The following is a 16,191-nucleotide window of genomic DNA, read 5'->3' on the forward strand; positions in this document are numbered from 1 at the left end:
AAAATAATCAGCATATTTGTAGGTGTTGATGGTAATTCTATAGCAGGATGCCCATTATAGCTGTTGGTTATGGCATCAATTTTAAGCCTATTCTATAAAGAATAGTAGGTGCCTATTTTCTTTATAGAATACTAGTGCTAATGGTCAAAGATATGTTATACTAAGGAGCGATCACTAATAACAGTTTTAAAGCTGGTGTTAACATCTGTGCATGTAAATATATTTTAGGCTATCAGAAGGACAAATTCGTTTTTTGTTGACCCCAATTAATTGATTTCATTTGTGAGCAATAAGGATCTCCTTGGGCCCTCTGAATAAACCTTGACCAGCATTAGGATTTCTAGTTTTGCTCGATTATAATTATGAGTGATTGCAGCAGATAATGATTTTTCTTTATATGGTTTTCTTATTAATCTCATGCTTCTTTCTATGCCTCTTGAGCCCTTCCCTCTCCCCCACTCCTACTGAAGCCTGGGATTTCACTGTCAAGTATATACCCTTGCAGACTGGCAACCTTTCTTTAATTTAAACATCGGAAAACGTTTCTTTTGCATGATTTAAGTCATGTGTAACTTGAAACTATAATAAAAAGAGAGAAAGAATTATACTCACTCATCTTTATTCTTTCTACTCAAGGAACCTTCAGCGTCATATTTGTCTGGATATTGATGTTTAGACTTTGACATGTTTTGTTGCCCTAGGCTTGTTTTTCTGTTAAAAATGAGGAAAAATGAGGTGGTATTTTTCTCTATAACTATAGTTGTATTAGGTGAGCAGTTATATATGACAAAATGCCATCAGATTCTTTATCATGTCAGGTATTTGGTGGCATTGCTCTGACTATGGCCACATGCGGCGTTTCAGGGAAATGAAAGCGAGTGTTTTAAAATGATGACTTAGCAATAGAGTTTCGATTCACGTGAAATATGCCATAAGTTTCTTCAGAACTATATTATGATAAATGATGATCCTTGTTACATTATCAGCATCTTGCTAGTCTAACAGATTTTGGAGAACTCTACTAGAAATGTTGAACATGCTTGTCTAAAACAAGCATTTGATTCAAACAAATGTTTTCAACGCTTATTAGCTTACTTATTGAAGGAGAAGACAGTTTATGAGATTGTCAAGTGTATGTATTTATGTGTGTCCCCCTAATAATAAATACTATTTGTGTTTGGTGTCCTATTCATAGCAGACTTTCAGGGTGTCAGGGAGGAAAATAAGGTTTCCAAGAGGAGTGTAGTTTTTTTTTTGTTACATTTGTACCCCGCGCTTTTCCACTCATGGCAGGCTCAATGCGGCTTACATGGGGCAATGGAGGGTTAAGTGACTTGCCCAGAGTCACAAGGAGCTGCCTGTGCCGGGAATTGAACTCAGTTCCCCAGGACCAAAGTCCACCACCCTAACCACTAGGCCACTCCTCCATGTAATTAGCTCCAAAAATGGTAATGTGCCTTTTGCATATGTTTAGTATGGGTACTTCCCATACCTAGCGATATTATCTTTGATTAGAAGGTATCAAATACTTTAAAAAGCTTGGATAAGAGTCATGAAAAAAGAAAAACATATCTTACATAGAATGTAAGTATCGTTTTAGAATTAAATTCACTCGGAGGGGTGGAGGGGGGCAATTCTAAGATGACGAATGCCTATTTGGCAGAGGTTTGAGAGAGGCATGGTTGTACTTTTTCATTTACTGTTTCAGAGGTGAGAGGTGACAAGGAAAAATAGAAATCTCAAGTTAAAGACCTACCCATTGGTGTCCTTGGCTTCCGTGGTTGGGCCAACCACACCTTTCATTGACTCTTGTGATGCCATGAGATCTGTGGTGCAAGCACTGGAAACAATACAAGAAGATAAGATGGTCAGTGTCTTTGATATCCTTATGTTCAGGCTGTTATAAGCGTCCTAAACTGTGTGAGAGCTTCCATCATCTTTCAACTAGTGATGTTTCCGTGCCATTGGTAGCCCAGTCAACCATTACTAGCATGAGAAGAGGACGAAGATGTGCTGGAGCAGTGAGGAAGACATGCTTGAACCAGAAGGGTCCTAGGTTTGGAGGCAAGTATGCTAGAAGCCTCACTGGAAAAAGTGGAATGGGTCCTTTCAGTGGTGGAAGTCAGATGGAGCACTAGAGGAGGTGAGCTATTCTTTAAAGAATTTCTTCAAGTTGTCAGTCTCCAGAGCTGTCTATCCCTTGGCTGTGACTCCAGGAACACAGATGGTGAGGGGTAGGAGGCACATAGGCCTTTTGAAGATTTCTATAGAGGATTTTGGGAAATGATGACCATGATAAAGGGATACTGGTCACTTTGTTTCACAACATGAAACAGAAGTTACATTTATCTCCGATGTTAATGCTAATGATGACTGTAATGCTAGATTGGATCATGCCAATTACACTTCTCATGATTTGTAGGTATTATAACATGCTGATAAAATATACCTCTTTAAACTTTGAAAAATGTTTTCTGGGCGTAATATCTGTTCCTGTAAGATCGTGCAGCCATATATCCCTGAATACATACCTCTGCTGAAAATAATCAGCATATTTGTAGGCGTTGATGGTAATTCTATAGCAGGATGCACATTATAGCTGTTGGTTATGGCATCACTTTAAACCTATTCTATATAGTAGGTGCCTATTTTCTTTATAGAATACAAGTGTTAATGGTCAAAGATATGTTATACTAAGGAGCGATCACTAATAACAGTTTTACAGCTGGTGTTAACATCTGTGCATGTAAATATATTTAGGCTATCAGAAGAACAAATTCGTTTTTGTTGACCCCAATTAATTGATTTCATTTGTGAGCAATAAGGATCTCCTTGGGCCCTCTGAAGAAACCCTGACCGGCATTAGGATTTCTACTTTTGCTCGATTTATGATTATGAGTGATTGCAGCAGATAATGATTTTTCTTTATATGGGTTTTCTTATTAATCTCATGCTCTTTCTATGCCTCTTGAGCCCTTCCCCCTCCCCACTCCTACTGAAGCCTGGGATTTCACTTTTGTCAAGTATGTAATGAGATTGAAGGGGGGCAGACTCAAGAAAAATGTCAGGAAGTATTTTTCACGGAGAGAGTAGTGGATGCTTGGAATGCCCTCCCGCGGGAGGTGGTGGAAATGAAACGGTAACGGAATTCAAACATGCGTGGGATAGCATAAAGGAATCCTGTGCCAAAGGAATGGATCCTCAGGAGCTTAGTCAGGATTGGTAGGCGGGGCTGGTGGTTGGGAGGCGGGGATAGTGCTGGACAGACTTGTACGGTCTGTGCCAGGGCCGGTGGTGGGCCAGCGGGACTGGTGGTTGGGAGGCGGGGATAGTGCTGGACAGACTTGTACGGTCTGTGCCGGAGCCGGGGTTGGGAGGCGGGGATGGTGGTTGGGAGGTGGGATAGTGCTGGGCAGACTTATACGGTCTGAGCCCTGAAGAGCACAGGTACAAATCAAAGTAGGTATACACAAAAAGCAGCAAATATGAGTTATCTTGTTGGGCAGACTGGAATGGACCGTGCAGGTCTTTTTCTGCCGTCATCTACTATGTTTTTTATGTACCCTTGCAGACTGGCAAACTTTCTTTAATTTAAACATCGGAAAGTGTTTCTTTTGCATGATTTAAGTCATGTAACTTGAAACTATAATAATAAGAGAGAAAGAATTATACTCACTCATCTTTATTCTTTCTACTCAAGGAACCTTCAGCGTCATATTTGTCTGGATATTGATGTTTAGACTTTGACATGTTTTGTTGCCCTAGGCTTGTTTTTCTGTTAAAAATGAGGAAGAATGAGGTGGTATTTTTCTCTATAACTATAGTTGTAATAATCCATTCAAGGGCAGCCTGTACTCTGTGGAGGCCATTTTCTGATTATAATAACAATGATTTCTTCATTACATCATAGACACTGCTCAATGCTGATACCGCTTAATGATTACATTGCTTGATGTTGATACTGCTTAATGTTGATACCGCTTGATGTTAAGACTGTTTATTTATTTATTTTTATTACATTTGTACCCCGCGCTTTCCCACTCATGGCAGGCTCAATATGGCTTACATATTGAATACAGGTACTTATTTGTACCTGGGACAATGGAGGGTTAAGTGACTTGCCCAGAGTCAGAAGGAGCTGCCTGTGCCTGAAGTGGGAATTGAACTCAGTTCCTCAGTTCCCCAGGACCAAACTCCACCACCCTAACCACTAGGCCACTCCGCCACTGCTTGAAACTGCATTACTTACTGCTTAATGTTCACATTGCTTGATTTTGACACTGCCTAGTGTTGATACTGATTGATCTTCATACAAAATCTCATTCACTAACACTCCAGGCACAACCAAACACCAAAAACCATAGTCAACATGAACACCAACACACTGCTCATGATAATTTACTTTCTCCCCCTAATCTACCACGCATGGACTACTCCCAACATAAACAACAATCTACCCACAGCACACAAACCCTACAGACAACCCAATCACAGCTCACTAGACCAAAAGAACAACATCCATCTAAAAGGAAAAACAAATGCATGCGGAAATAACCAACAGAAAGGGAAAAAAGGACACAACAAAACCAGATATCAAGAAAACAGGCAATTAATAAAAATTAACACATCCATGTCTCAAACCGAACCTTACCATTCAATCCAAATGGGGTACGTAAATGCCAGATCAGTAGTAAATAAAACAGAGATTATAATAGACTGGATCACCACAGACAACCTTGACCTCCTATTCATCACTGAAACCTGGATCCACGACCTTAAAGACCCCATAATCTTAGATTTATGCCCACCAGGATACAAAATTACCCACTGGACAAAAAACGGAAAAAGAGGTGGAGGAATAGCCATAATATACAAATCCGAGTTCACCATCACAACCACAGCTGAATCCATTCTGCCTCAACTTGAAATTGCCTCGGTAAGAATCAATCACCCAAATTTGCAGGAACACCTTAACGCAGTCCTACTCTACAGACCGCCAGGCAACTGGCAAGATTCCCAAACACACTTTATGGACTTTATTTTGAACACTTGTTTCTCTACCTCAAATCTTATCATAATAGGAGATATCAACGTGCACCTTGAAGATCTCACCTCTACAAGCACCCAAGAATGCAAAGAGTTCCTACAACTGTGGGATCTTCACGAACCGAACACGCAACCAACTCACAATAAAGGACACACACTAGACATAATCACATACAAATTCGATCCTGATTCAAACCTTATACTAACAGATACAAAATGGACACCCGCACCGTGGTCAGACCACTATAAAGCATACATCTCCTTCCAATGGCGAACGAAAGACTCACCTAACAAACAAGAACGAAAAACCTACACCACGAGAGGAAAAATAGACCCGGTAATATTCTGGCAACAGATCTACCATAACGGATGGACAATAAAGGCAGATACAAATCAATTCCTCCTAAAATGGGACGATAGATGCAGATCAATATTAGACAATATTGCCCCAACTCAAACCAGAACCTCACACAGAAAAAACTCAATACCATGGTTCAACGAAGAACTGAAAAAACTCAAAACACAAGTTAGGTTAGAACGAGCGTGGAATAAAAAGAAAGGCGACCTCACACTTAACGCCTGGAAACAACTTCAAAGAAAATATAAATTTACCATAAGACAAACTAAAAGATTATATTACAAAACTGAAATCGGACCAGACTACAAGGACACACATAAACTCTTCAAACTCATGAATAAACTACTAGATATTACACCAGTCAAAACCGATAGCAAAGATACACCAGGAGCAGACAATCTCACGAGATACTTCAAAGAGAAAATCGTACAACTGCGACTTAAAATACCTGTCAGTACCACCGACTATGCTGAACTCCTTGATTGTTTAGATCCAGATCCTGGTGTATACCGAGCAGACAGAACCTGGACCAACTTCAAGACATTATCGGAGGATATCATCTCCCAAACGCTCAAAAGATTTGCCAAATCTCATTGCAAATTAGACATATGCCCAAACAGCCTTTTGACATCTGCCCCTCAACAATTTTTGACAGACCTAACGAATCACTTGAACTATATGTTACAAAATGGACTCTTCCTGAAGGAGAAAGGAAACATTCTACTCACCCCCATACCCAAAGATGCTAAGAAAATTGCTAGTGAACTAACCAACTATAGGCCAGTAGCATCCATTCTCTTAATAACCAAACTAACGGAAGGGATGGTGACCAAACAACTCACAAACTACTACAAATTTTCAATACTACACGACTCCCAGTCAGGATTTTGATCTAACCACAGTACTGAAACAGTACTAGTTACTCTCATGACTAAATTCAAACAAATGATTGCAACTGATTGCAACTGGCAAGAACATACTACTTCTACAATTTGACATGTCTAGTGCCTTCGACATGGTTGATCATGGAATACTACTACATATCCTAGAGTACTTCGGAATTGGAGGTGACATTCTCAATTGGTTCAAGGGGTTCCTCACCACATGATCATACCAAGTGACATCTAATTCGACGACATCAGCCACATGGATACCTGAATGCAGAGTTCCACAGGGATCCCCCCTCTCACCGACTCTATTCAACTTAATGATGATACCCTTGGCCAAACTACTATCAAACCAAAACCTCAACCCATACATATAAGCAGATGACGCAACGATCTACATCCCATTTAAACATGATCTAACGGAAATTTCCAATGACATCAACCAAAGTCTACATATCATGCATACATGGGCGGATGCATTTCAGCTGAAACTCAATTCAGAAAAACCCCAATGCCTAATACTCACCTCTCAACATAACACAAAACAAATTCACCACCATTAACACACCAAAACTGAATCTCCCAATCTCGGACACCCTAAAAATTCTTGGAGTTACCATTGATCGACACCTAACACTTGAGAACCATGCGAAAAACACAACCAAAAAGATGTTCCACTCAATGTGGAAATTAAAAAGAGTAAGACCTTTCTTCCCAAGGACAGTCTTCCGTAACCTGGTACAATCAATGGTACTCAGTCATCTAGACTACTGCAACACACTCTACGCTGGCTGCAAAGAGCAAATAATCAAGAAACTTCAGACAGCCCAAAACACTGCAGCTAGACTCATATTCGGTAAAACAAAATATGAAAGTGCTAAGCCGCGACGAGAAAAGCTACACTGGCTCCCACTTAAAGAACGCATCACATTCAAAATATACTTCCTAGTTCACAAAATCATTCACGGAGATGCCCCAGCCTACATGTCAGACCTGATAGACTTACCACCCAGGAATGCTAAAAACATCATCCCGCACATTCCTTAATCTTCACTTCCCCAACTGTAAAGGTCTAAAATACAAACTAACGCATGCATCAACCTTTTCATACCTGAGCACAAAATTCTGGAACGCGCTGCCGCGCAACTTAAAAACAATTTATGAACTAACTAACTTCCGCAAACTACTGAAGACCCATCTCTTTAACAAGGTATAGCACAAAGATCAACAAATGTGAACTCCTCCACATACATCCAGAATTGTCTTATAATATCTGCTTTTTATACTACTATCATGCTTTATCATTATAATGTTACCCAAGATCCTTCTGTCATACTAAATGTCTATTTTCTTACATAATTCCACCATTCATGATGTATTGTAAGCCACATTGAACCTGCAAAGAGGTGGGAAAATGTGGGATACAAACGCAATAAATAAATATAATAAATAAATAACAAGGCAGCTCCATTTATTCGTCCCAATGCAGCATAGGGAGCATCTATACTATAATAGCATTAGGGCATCCCGATTCGATTATAAAATACTAGCATAAAACCGCATTAGTTTTCCTAAATTTAGGTGTGACCATTTACGCCAGGGCTATGATTGGTTTAAATCGGAGCACCTAAGAGTACCATTCAACGCATGCATCTTATACTACTCTATAAGCTGGGAACATAACTTGGAAACACACTCATGCAACTCCCATGTTCCACCCTTGTATTTATGAGTTATAGCACATACATGCATGCACCCAGTTATAGAACTGCCTTTTCTGTGTACCTCACATCTTTGAAAAATACATAGCAAGTTTCACTCACCCCGTACTAGTAACGATAATGTTGCTAAGAAATTATTTTTAAATTTCTTTTAGTGGTACTCTTATAGTACTCTTGATTACCTGAGAAGGAACAGGTTAGCAAGAGCAATAACCTCCCATGTGCTGGATGCCACTGACCTGTATTAGGTGAGCAGTTATATATAACAAAATGCCATCAAATTCTCTATCATGTCAGGTATTTGGTGGCATTGCTCTGCCTATGGCCACATGCGGCGTTTCAAGGAAATGAAAGCGAGTGTTTTAAAATGATGACTTAGCAATAGAGTTTTGATTCACGTGAAATATGCCATAGGTTTCTTGAAAACTATATTATGATAAATGATGATCCTTGTTACATTATCAGCATCTTGCTAGTCTAACAGATTTTGGAGAACTCTACTAGAAATGGATTAAAATGTTGAACATGCTTGTCTAAAACAAGCATTTGATTCAAACAAATGTTTTCAATGCTTATTAGCTTACTTATTGAAGGAGAAGACAGTTTATGAGATTGTCAAGTGTATGTATTTGTGCGAGTGTCCCTAATAATAAATACTATTTGTGTTTGGTGTCCTATTCATAGCAGACTTTCAGGGTGTCAGGGAGGAAAAAAAGGTTTCCAAGAGGAGTGTAGTTTTATTAGTATTATTGCTAATCCACGTAATTAGTTCCAAAAATGGTAATGTGCCTTTTGCATATGTTTAGTATGGGTACTTCCCATACCTAGCGATGTTATCTTTGATTAGAAGGTATCAAATACTTTAAAAAGCTTGGATAAGAGTCATGAAAAAGAAAAACATATCTTACATAGAAATGTAAGTATCGTTTTAGAATTACATTCACTCGGCTGGGGTGGAGGGGGGCAATCTAAGATGACGAATGTCTATTTGGCAGAGGTTTGAGAGAGGCATGGTTGTACTTTTTTCATTTACAGTTTCAGAGGTGAGAGGTGACAAGGAGAAATAGAAATCTCAAGTTAAAGACCTACCCATTGGTGTCCCTGGCTTCCATGGTTGGGCCAACCACATCTTTCATTGACTCTTGTGATGCCATGAGATCTGTGGTGCAAGCACTGGAAACAATACAAGAAGATAAGATATCAGTGTCTTTGATATCCTTATGTTCAGGCTGTTATAAGTGTCCTAAACTGTGTGAGAGCTTCCTTCATCTTTCAACTAATGATGTTTTCATGCCATTGGTAGCCCAGTCAACCATTACTAGCATGAGAAGAGGACGATGATGTGCTGGAGCAGTGAGGAAGACATGCCTTGAACCAGAAGGGTCCTAGGTTTTGGAGGCAAGTATGCTAGAAGCCTCACTGGAAAAAGTGGAATGGGTCCTTTCAGTGGTGAAGTCAGATGGAGCACCAGAGGAGTTCAGCTATCCTTTAAAGAATTTCTCCAAGTTGTCAGTCTCCAGAGCTGTCTATCCCTTGGCTGTGACTCCAGGAACACAGATGGTGAGGGGAAGGAGGCACATAGGCCTTTTGAAGGATTTCTATAGAGGATTTTTGGGAAATGATGACCATGATAAAGGGATACTGGTCACTTTGTTTTCCAACATGAAACAGAAGTTACATTTATCTCCGATGTTAATCCTAGTGATGACTGTAATGCTAAATTGGATCAATGCCAATTACACTTCTCATGATTTGTAGGTATTAATACCATGCTGATACCTCTTTTAACTTTGAAAAACGTTTTCTGGGCGTAATATCTGTTCCTGTAAGATCATGCAGCCATATATCCCTGAATACATACCTCTGCTGAAAATAATCAGCATATTTGTAGGTGTTGATGGTAATTCTATAGCAGGATGCCCATTATAGCTGTTGGTTATGGCATCAATTTTAAGCCTATTCTATAAAGAATAGTAGGTGCCTATTGTTACGTCTGTGGCCGTGACCACCCTCAGACTTACCCTGTTTCTGGGAGTCAGTGGCTGTGCTGGCTTCTGCTTGTCTCTGTCTCTGTCTTAGTTTCTCTCTGGCTCTGTGTGCTGATTGCCCTACTGAACCTCACCTGTGTGGGCTATGCCTTTTCCAAGATGGCTGCCGCCGACTCCTCTATGCCAGTATCCAAGATGGCTCCCGCTGGGCTGACTGCTCTGTGTGTCAAGCCTCTGTTTGGATGCAAGGTGATTGCTGCAGCTGTGTCTGTGGTGTGGAAGGGCTTTATTAATCACTTAGAGACTACAGCCCTGGCCTTTGCATTTCATTTAGGGCCCTGGTGTATAGAGTGCTCTGTACACTGTTTCAGGTTTTGCTCTGTGTGAGTTTCTATGTTTGACTAGATAGCTTAGGCACCGTGTGGCTTGTTAGCCTGTGTATAGCTTTGCTAGTGCTCTGTGTTTGTTTAGACTAGCCAGCTTAGGCACCGTGTGGCTTGTTAGCCTGTGTATAGCTTTGCTAGTGCTCTGTGTTTGTTTAGACTAGCCAGCTTAGGCACCGTGTGGCTTGTTAGCCTGTGTATAGCTTTGCTAGTGCTCTGTGTTTGTTTCCAGTGCATGACTTGTTAGCTTGGGCACATCTTTGTTGTTAGCTGGTGTATAGCTTTGCTAGTGCTCTGTGTTTGTTTCCAGTGCATGACTTGTTAGCTTGGGCACAGCTTTGTTGTTAGCTGGTGTATAGCTTTCAAGTCTCCTGAGTGTGCTCTGTGTATGTTTCTTGTGTATGATTGGTTTGCCTGGGTATAGCGTTTCTATTAGCCTAGGTACAGTTTACTAGTCATTGTGTTTAAACCTGCCGACTGCCAGAACCCGGACAGTCCCTGCCTGTCGGCCTTGCCTGCGCCTAGGTGCCAGGGGGCACTCCTGGATCTTCATTCCTGTTGTTCCTGCTTGCAAGTTCCAGTTCCGGGTTTTCCTGTAAGTCCTACCGGCTGCCAGAACCTTAGGGCTTAACCCTCGGGGAAAGGTGGTCAAGCGTAGGTGAAGCCTAGGTCCAGTGTGTTCCGGTCCAGTGTGTTCCAGTCCAGCGGGTTTCACTCCTGTATGTTCCAGTCCTGTGGGGCCCTCCAGTGTGTTCCAGTCCAGTGGGCTCCACTCCAGTGCGCACCCGTCCGGTGCGTTCCAGTTCCGTGTATTCCGGTGTAGAACTCCAGTCCGGGGTTCTGGTCCAGTTTTGTCTCATCTCTACCTTGGAGGTGATCTTGCCTGCCACTGCCGCTCCACGGTAGTGGCCCATGGGCTCACGAACCCAGTGCTCCCGGGGAAGAAGCCTGACAGCATGCCAAGGTCCGCGAGCACGCGACAGAATGCAAAGGCCATGAGCCCGGCAAGAACCCCCACCCAGCCGACCCAGCTGGGGTCCAGCTCCGTCATTGTGCTGGATCCTTCTATGACTCTTCGTCAGTATCGTGGGAAACGTTTGTCTAATCCTGTTTTGAAGAAGACCCCTGAAGCGGCAGCTGAGAGAAAACGTGTCCGGTGGCTTGGAATCGCTGAAAACCCAGTTTCAGATATGGACCCTTTTATCACGCTCTCAGAGTATCGCCGCAGCCTTGTCTTGAATCCAGCTTTGTGGGATACTCCTGAAGCTGTCGCTGAGAGGAGACGTCTTGGGAATTCCATGCTCTGGGCCCAGCAGGGGTCCAGTCCCATTCAAGCAGCGCGCCCAGACAAGCCTCTGAATCCAGTCCGAGCAGCGCGTCCAGCCAAGCTTCAGAGTCCAGTCCGAGGGACGCTTCTGACCGAGCCGCCTATCCCAGTTCAGGTGGCGCTTCCATTCGAGTCTCCGAGTCCAGTCCGAGGGATGCTTCTGACCGAGTCTCCGATTCCAGTCCAAGCAGCGCTTCAAGCCAAGTCTCTGCGTCCAGTTCAAGTGGCGCTGTCTACGGAGTCTCCTAGTACCAGTGTGGATCCCAGTTCCAACCCCATTTTTGAGCTGGATCCGTTTATGACGCTCCAGGAGTACCGGGTTGCCCTTTTGTCTGATCCAGCCTTGAAGGATACCCCTGAAGCTGCCGCAGAGAGAAAGCGTGTCTCCTGGCTTGGGTTTGAAGAAAACCCAGTTTCTGCTATGGATCCCTCTACCAAGCTGTTCTTTTACCGCTTCCAACTCCTCTCGGAGCCAACCCTACGGGATACTCCTGAAGCCCAAGCTGAAAGAAGGTGGCTTAGTAGTCCCGGACCGAGTTGGAGTTCCAGTCAAGATGCTGAGTCTGGATCGAGTTGGAGTTCCAGGCAAGATGCTGAGTCTGGATCGAGTTGGAGTTCCAGGCAAGATGCTGAGTCTGGATCGAGTTGGAGTTCCAGTCAAGAGGCTGAGTCTGGATCGAGTTGCAGTTCCAGTCAAGATGCTGAGTCTGGATCGAGTTGCAGTTCCAGTCAAGAGGCTGAGTCTGGGTCGAGTTGCAGTTCCAGTCAAGATGCTGAGTCTGGATCGAGTGGGAGTTCCAGTCAAGATGCTGAGTCTGGATCGAGTGGGAGTTCCAGTCAAGATGCTGAGTCTGGATCGAGTTGGAGTTCCAGGCAAGATGCTGAGTCTGGATCGAGTTGGAGTTCCAGTCAAGAGGCTGAGTCTGGATCGAGTTGCAGTTCCAGTCAAGATGCTGAGTCTGGATCGAGTTGGGGTTCCAGTCAAGATGCTGAGTCTGGATCAAGTTGTGGTTCCAGTCAAGATGCTGAGCCTGGATCGAGTTGGAGTTCCAGTCAAGATGCTGAGTCTGGATCGAGTTGCAGTTCCAGTCAAGATGCTGAGTCTGGATCGAGTTGGAGTTCCAGGCAAGATGCTGAGTCTGGATCGAGTTGGAGTTCCAGTCAAGAGGCTGAGTCTGGATCGAGTTGCAGTTCCAGTCAAGATGCTGAGTCTGGATCGAGTTGGAGTTCCAGTCAAGATGCTGAGTCTGGATCGAGTTGCAGTTCCAGTCAAGATGCTGAGTCTGGATCAAGTTGCGGTTCCAGTCAAGATGCTGAGTCTGGATCGAGTTGGGGTTCCAGTCAAGATGCTGAGCCTGGATCGAGTTGGAGTTCCAGTCAAGATGCTGAGTCTGGATCGAGTTGGAGTTCCAGTCAAGATGCTGAGTCTGGATCGAGTTGGAGTTCCAGTCAAGATGCTGAGTCTGGATCGAGTTGCAGTTCCAGTCAAGATGCTGAGTCTGGATCGAGTTGGAGTTCCAGGCAAGATGCTGAGTCTGGATCGAGTTGGTGTTCCAGGCAAGATGCTGAGTCTGGATCGAGTTGGAGTTCCAGGCAAGATGCTGAGTCTGGATCGAGTTGCAGTTCCAGTCAAGAGGCTGAGTCTGGATCGAGTTGCAGTTCCAGTCAAGAGGCTGAGTCTGGATCGAGTTGGAGTTCCAGGCAAGATGCTGAGTCTGGATCGAGTTGCAGTTCCAGTCAAGATGCTGAGTCTGGATCGAGTTGGGGTTCCAGTCAAGATGCTGAGTCTGGATCGAGTTGCAGTTCCAGTTACAATCAAGGGGTTGATTCCAGTCCGGGTCCAAATCCCGGCTCAGTTTTGGATGCCAACCCAGGTTTCAGTTCCAGATCTGCTTCTGTTCAGACTTCTAGTTCCTGTCAAGACTGGTATGCCACTTTGGGCCCCAGCCCAGCTTCTGATGTCAGCTGGGGTAGTGGCTTCAGCCTTGCTCTTGCCATTACACGGAATTGCCAAGAGGTCCAGGACATTGTGAGTTCCCTCTGGGAAGGGTTACTTTTGAATTTTGTTCCTCTTGATGCATCCATGTTCCTGAGGTTGCCCCGTGGTGATTCGAAGGAGCCTCCTGGTCACAGGTGCTACTTTTGTCTGCCAGTTTTGAACTTCCTTGTGACTTCCAGTCCAGTGATCTATGTCTGGCTTTTGAGACCCATCAGAAGGTTTCACCATAGTTACCCCTGGACACCTGAACTCCTCAGGGAGACCGAGAGGGGGGTCTTGAGGAGGGGGTACTGTTACGTCTGTGGCCGTGACCACCCTCAGACTTACCCTGTTTCTGGGAGTCAGTGGCTGTGCTGGCTTCTGCTTGTCTCTGTCTCTGTCTTAGTTTCTCTCTGGCTCTGTGTGCTGATTGCCCTACTGAACCTCACCTGTGTGGGCTATGCCTTTTCCAAGATGGCTGCCGCCGACTCCTCTATGCCAGTATCCAAGATGGCTCCCGCTGGGCTGACTGCTCTGTGTGTCAAGCCTCTGTTTGGATGCAAGGTGATTGCTGCAGCTGTGTCTGTGGTGTGGAAGGGCTTTATTAATCACTTAGAGACTACAGCCCTGGCCTTTGCATTTCATTTAGGGCCCTGGTGTATAGAGTGCTCTGTACACTGTTTCAGGTTTTGCTCTGTGTGAGTTTCTATGTTTGACTAGATAGCTTAGGCACCGTGTGGCTTGTTAGCCTGTGTATAGCTTTGCTAGTGCTCTGTGTTTGTTTAGACTAGCCAGCTTAGGCACCGTGTGGCTTGTTAGCCTGTGTATAGCTTTGCTAGTGCTCTGTGTTTGTTTAGACTAGCCAGCTTAGGCACCGTGTGGCTTGTTAGCCTGTGTATAGCTTTGCTAGTGCTCTGTGTTTGTTTCCAGTGCATGACTTGTTAGCTTGGGCACAGCTTTGTTGTTAGCTGGTGTATAGCTTTGCTAGTGCTCTGTGTTTGTTTCCAGTGCATGACTTGTTAGCTTGGGCACAGCTTTGTTGTTAGCTGGTGTATAGCTTTCAAGTCTCCTGAGTGTGCTCTGTGTATGTTTCTTGTGTATGATTGGTTTGCCTGGGTATAGCGTTTCTATTAGCCTAGGTACAGTTTACTAGTCATTGTGTTTAAACCTGCCGACTGCCAGAACCCGGACAGTCCCTGCCTGTCGGCCTTGCCTGCGCCTAGGTGCCAGGGGGCACTCCTGGATCTTCATTCCTGTTGTTCCTGCTTGCAAGTTCCAGTTCCGGGTTTTCCTGTAAGTCCTACCGGCTGCCAGAACCTTAGGGCTTAACCCTCGGGGAAAGGTGGTCAAGCGTAGGTGAAGCCTAGGTCCAGTGTGTTCCGGTCCAGTGTGTTCCAGTCCAGCGGGTTTCACTCCTGTATGTTCCAGTCCTGTGGGGCCCTCCAGTGTGTTCCAGTCCAGTGGGCTCCACTCCAGTGCGCACCCGTCCGGTGCGTTCCAGTTCCGTGTATTCCGGTGTAGAACTCCAGTCTGGGGTTCTGGTCCAGTTTTGTCTCATCTCTACCTTGGAGGTGATCTTGCCTGCCACTGCCGCTCCACGGTAGTGGCCCATGGGCTCACGAACCCAGTGCTCCCGGGGAAGAAGCCTGACAGCATGCCAAGGTCCGCGAGCACGCGACACCTATTTTCTTTATAGAATACTAGTGCTAATGGTCAAAGATATGTTATACTAAGGAGCGATCACTAATAACAGTTTTAAAGCTGGTGTTAACATCTGTGCATGTAAATATATTTTAGGCTATCAGAAGAACAAATTCGTTTTTTGTTGACCCCAATTAATTGATTTCATTTGTGAGCAATAAGAATCTCCTTGGGCCCTCTGAATAAACCCTGACCGGCATTAGGATTTCTACTTTTGCTCGATTATGATTATGAGTGATTGCAGCAGATAATGATTTTTCTTTATATGGTTTTCTTATTAATCTTATTAATCTTTCTATGCCTCTTGAGCCCTTCCCCCTCCCCACTCCTACTGAAGCCTGGGATTTCACTTTTGTCAAGTATGTACCCAGGGCCGGTCTTAGCAAGTGCGGGGCCCTATGCAGACCAATTTGGTGGGGCCCCATCCTAGCCCCGCTTCCACTCCAGTTCCACCCCATTGATAATATTATTCAATTTTTAGAAAAACTTTTATTTATGACAAATGAAGCTAAACTTGTACAGAAAAACTGATTGAAATAATAAGCACAATGCTATCATGAAACTCCCCCTCCCCAGAAATTATTCAGTTCAAGTCCACTACAATTAGTAGTTCCAATTCTCATAACCTCATAACACACTCATAACCTTACCAAACCATAACAGCACTAATTCCAAGGACAGGACGAGCACAACCTTATGCGTGGAAAGGCAGAACTGTAATTACACCAGGCTCTAAAACACCAATACACTACCTCGTAAAAAAAACAATACAAAAAGGGCTGTAAATGCTACACGCTAGCAG

General features: G+C 43.9%; 1 protein-coding gene across 4 annotated transcripts in view; it reads right to left on the reverse strand.

The window, feature by feature from the left end:
• Positions 1 to 16,191, reverse strand: part of LOC115465597 (protocadherin Fat 4-like) — a 204,670-nt gene that overhangs the window by 18,071 nt on the left and 170,408 nt on the right. For 2 of the 4 annotated variants that reach the window (XM_030196179.1, XM_030196177.1), the window contains 4 exons: positions 9,102 to 9,185; positions 3,677 to 3,775; positions 1,757 to 1,840; positions 613 to 711 (listed from right to left, as the gene is read on the reverse strand). In XM_030196179.1, the coding sequence (XP_030052039.1) occupies positions 613 to 711; positions 1,757 to 1,840; positions 3,677 to 3,775; positions 9,102 to 9,185 (366 nt within the window). The remainder of the gene's footprint in view (positions 1 to 612; positions 712 to 1,756; positions 1,841 to 3,676; positions 3,776 to 9,101; positions 9,186 to 16,191) is intronic. The other 2 variants (XM_030196178.1, XM_030196180.1) reach the window with 2 other exon arrangements.

The sequence above is a fragment of the Microcaecilia unicolor genome, chromosome 3 (assembly GCF_901765095.1).
Source record: "Microcaecilia unicolor chromosome 3, aMicUni1.1, whole genome shotgun sequence".
Taxonomy (NCBI): domain Eukaryota; kingdom Metazoa; phylum Chordata; class Amphibia; order Gymnophiona; family Siphonopidae; genus Microcaecilia; species Microcaecilia unicolor.